Source organism: Penaeus monodon, chromosome 6 (assembly GCF_015228065.2).
Source record: "Penaeus monodon isolate SGIC_2016 chromosome 6, NSTDA_Pmon_1, whole genome shotgun sequence".
Taxonomy (NCBI): domain Eukaryota; kingdom Metazoa; phylum Arthropoda; class Malacostraca; order Decapoda; family Penaeidae; genus Penaeus; species Penaeus monodon.
This window is the reverse complement of record NC_051391.1, coordinates 17,600,625-17,603,124: the sequence shown is the minus strand read 5'-3', so window position 1 is coordinate 17,603,124 and position 2,500 is coordinate 17,600,625. Positions and strand designations below refer to the sequence as shown.

At 35.8% G+C, this 2,500-nt stretch overlaps 1 protein-coding gene across 2 annotated transcripts in view; it reads right to left on the bottom strand.

Annotated features, from left to right (window-relative positions):
• Positions 1 to 2,500, bottom strand: part of LOC119574294 — a 21,513-nt gene that overhangs the window by 4,905 nt on the left and 14,108 nt on the right. Inside the window, exon 3 of one of the 2 annotated variants that reach the window (XM_037921490.1) lies at positions 1,805 to 1,953. The exons of the other annotated variant lie outside the window; for it this stretch is intronic. Within the exon in view, the coding sequence (XP_037777418.1) occupies positions 1,805 to 1,953 (149 nt within the window). The remainder of the gene's footprint in view (positions 1 to 1,804; positions 1,954 to 2,500) is intronic. 2 annotated transcript variants of the gene reach the window in all.

Sequence of the window (2,500 nt, the reverse complement as noted above, 5' to 3'; positions counted from 1 at the left end):
GGCAACTGTACCCCATGATCCGACGACGAGACTTGTTACAAAAGGCATCAAGACGAGACTCCAAGACAATGTATAGCATCCAGGTTTCGCTTCCATAGAGCAAAACTGGCAGTGTCAATGCCTTTGAAGACACGTAGCTTGGTCCTTCTGCATAGGTACCAACATCTCCAAGTGCTCTTGTTGATCCAGTTCATGGCTCCTGTTGCCAGACCAATCCGTCTACTGACTTCCTGGTCTGACAACCCCGAGATATGGACTACGCTACCAAGGTATGCAAATCTCTCTGTGACTTCAGCGTCCTCACAGCAAGTATGGATCTACTGAATGGGTTCCCATAACAGGCCTCCAAAGTCCTGAATCTTGGTCTTGGTCCAGGAGACCTTTAGGACCAAGGGCTTCGCCTCATTACTCAATGCATCAAGAGCCTCCACCAGTAACTCCAGGGACTTAGATAGGATAGCAACATCATCGGCAAAGTCAACTTTGGGTAGTAGCTCTTCCCATTATCCAGTCCATGCAGGTGTTGAAAAGTGTTGGTTTCAAGGTCACAGCCTTGCCTCACTCCTGAATTAACAGGGAAGAAGTTTGACAAGCCCCCGCCACACTTTACAGCACTTTCAATACCGGTATATAGCTTGCTATTAGGCCAATAATCTGTGTCGGAATTCCCATAGCGATTCTCGATGCACCGAGTCAAACGCCTTGAGGTTGATGTAAGGTGCAAGCAACCCACGACCGAACTCAAGACGACGTTCCACAGTTACTCGAAGCGCTAGGATACTGTCTGTTGTGGACTTGCCAGGAGTGAATCCAGATTGCTCCAATCTCTGGTGCCTTAGTAGCTACTCGCGGATCCGTTTCAGAAGAATGTGAGCGAAAACTTTGCCTGGTATACTGGTATGCTGAGCAGTATAATGCCACGGCAGTTGCTATAGTCCCAACGATTCTTTTTCCCCTTCCAGAGATGGATGACCACGCCCCTCAACAGGTCGGGGGGAATGGTACCGGACTGCCAGATAGCAGTCAAGACTGCATGCAACCCCTGTACCATAGGTTCACCCCCAGCCTTCAGCAGTTCAGCAGGGATATCACTTATGCCTGCGGCTTATATAATATAGTAGTAATATTATATAATAATGGTAAGGATAATATGATGAGGGTAATGATAATAACAATAATGATAAAAATAATGATAATGATGATGATGATGATAATAATGTAAATAACAACAATAATGTATAAAATAATAAAAATAATAATGTATAATAATAATAATAATATTTTGTAACAATGGTAATAGTGATAAAAGTAATTATTATAATAATGATAATGATGATGAAAATAATAACAATAACAACAATTATAATAATAATAATAATGATAACAATGATAATGATAAACAATAATGATGATGATGATGATGATGATGGTGATGATGATGATGATGATGATGATGATGATGATGATGATGATGATGATGATGATGATGATGATGATGATGATGATGATGATGATGATGCTGATGATGATGATGATAATAATAATAATAATGATAATAATAATAATAATAATAATAATAATAATAATAATAAATAATAATAATAATAATATAATAATAATAACAACAACAACACCAATAATAATAATAATAATAATAATAATAATAATAATAATAATAATAAAATAATAATGATAATAATAGCAATAATAATAATGATGATAACAATAACAATAACATCAACAACAACAACAACAACAAAAATTCACTATGAGATCAGTCACCAGAACGTCAGCCAGTACTTACACACATACATCTTCATCAGAAAATAAGTCTGGATGACGCCCTGCGGTGCCGCCTCGAACACAGCCTGAAGGAGGCGTGTGTTCGCCGCTCTCTCCACCACCGAAACTGACACCTCTCCTCGCGCCGCCACTCCCATGTGCCTTAACATTCTGAAGGATGATCTTGGGAATCAGGGTGCTAAACGTGACGGAAATAATGCGGAAATGATGTTTGTGATAATCAGTGATGGTGGGGATGATAATGGTGATGATAGTATGGTGATAATGATGATAAGGAGTGATGGTAACAAGTGATAACAATAATAATGATTAATAATGGCATTAATGATATATACAATGATAATGATGATGACAATAATAATTATGATAGCGATAACAGTGAAAATGATGAAAACAATAACAATAATCACAATAAGGATAATAACAATTATAATTTTAATGAAAATGATGTTAACACTAATGATAATAATAACAATAGTAGCATTAGCAGCAGTAGTAGCGATGATAATAATGATAATGATGATAATAATAATGATAATGATGATAATAATAATAATGATAATGATGATAATAATAATGATAATAACAGTAAGAAAGATAATGATCGCAGTAATAATAGTGATATTAATAACAAAATGATAATAATAAAATGATTATAAAAAAATACTTTAATACTGTTAATAATTATAATAATAAT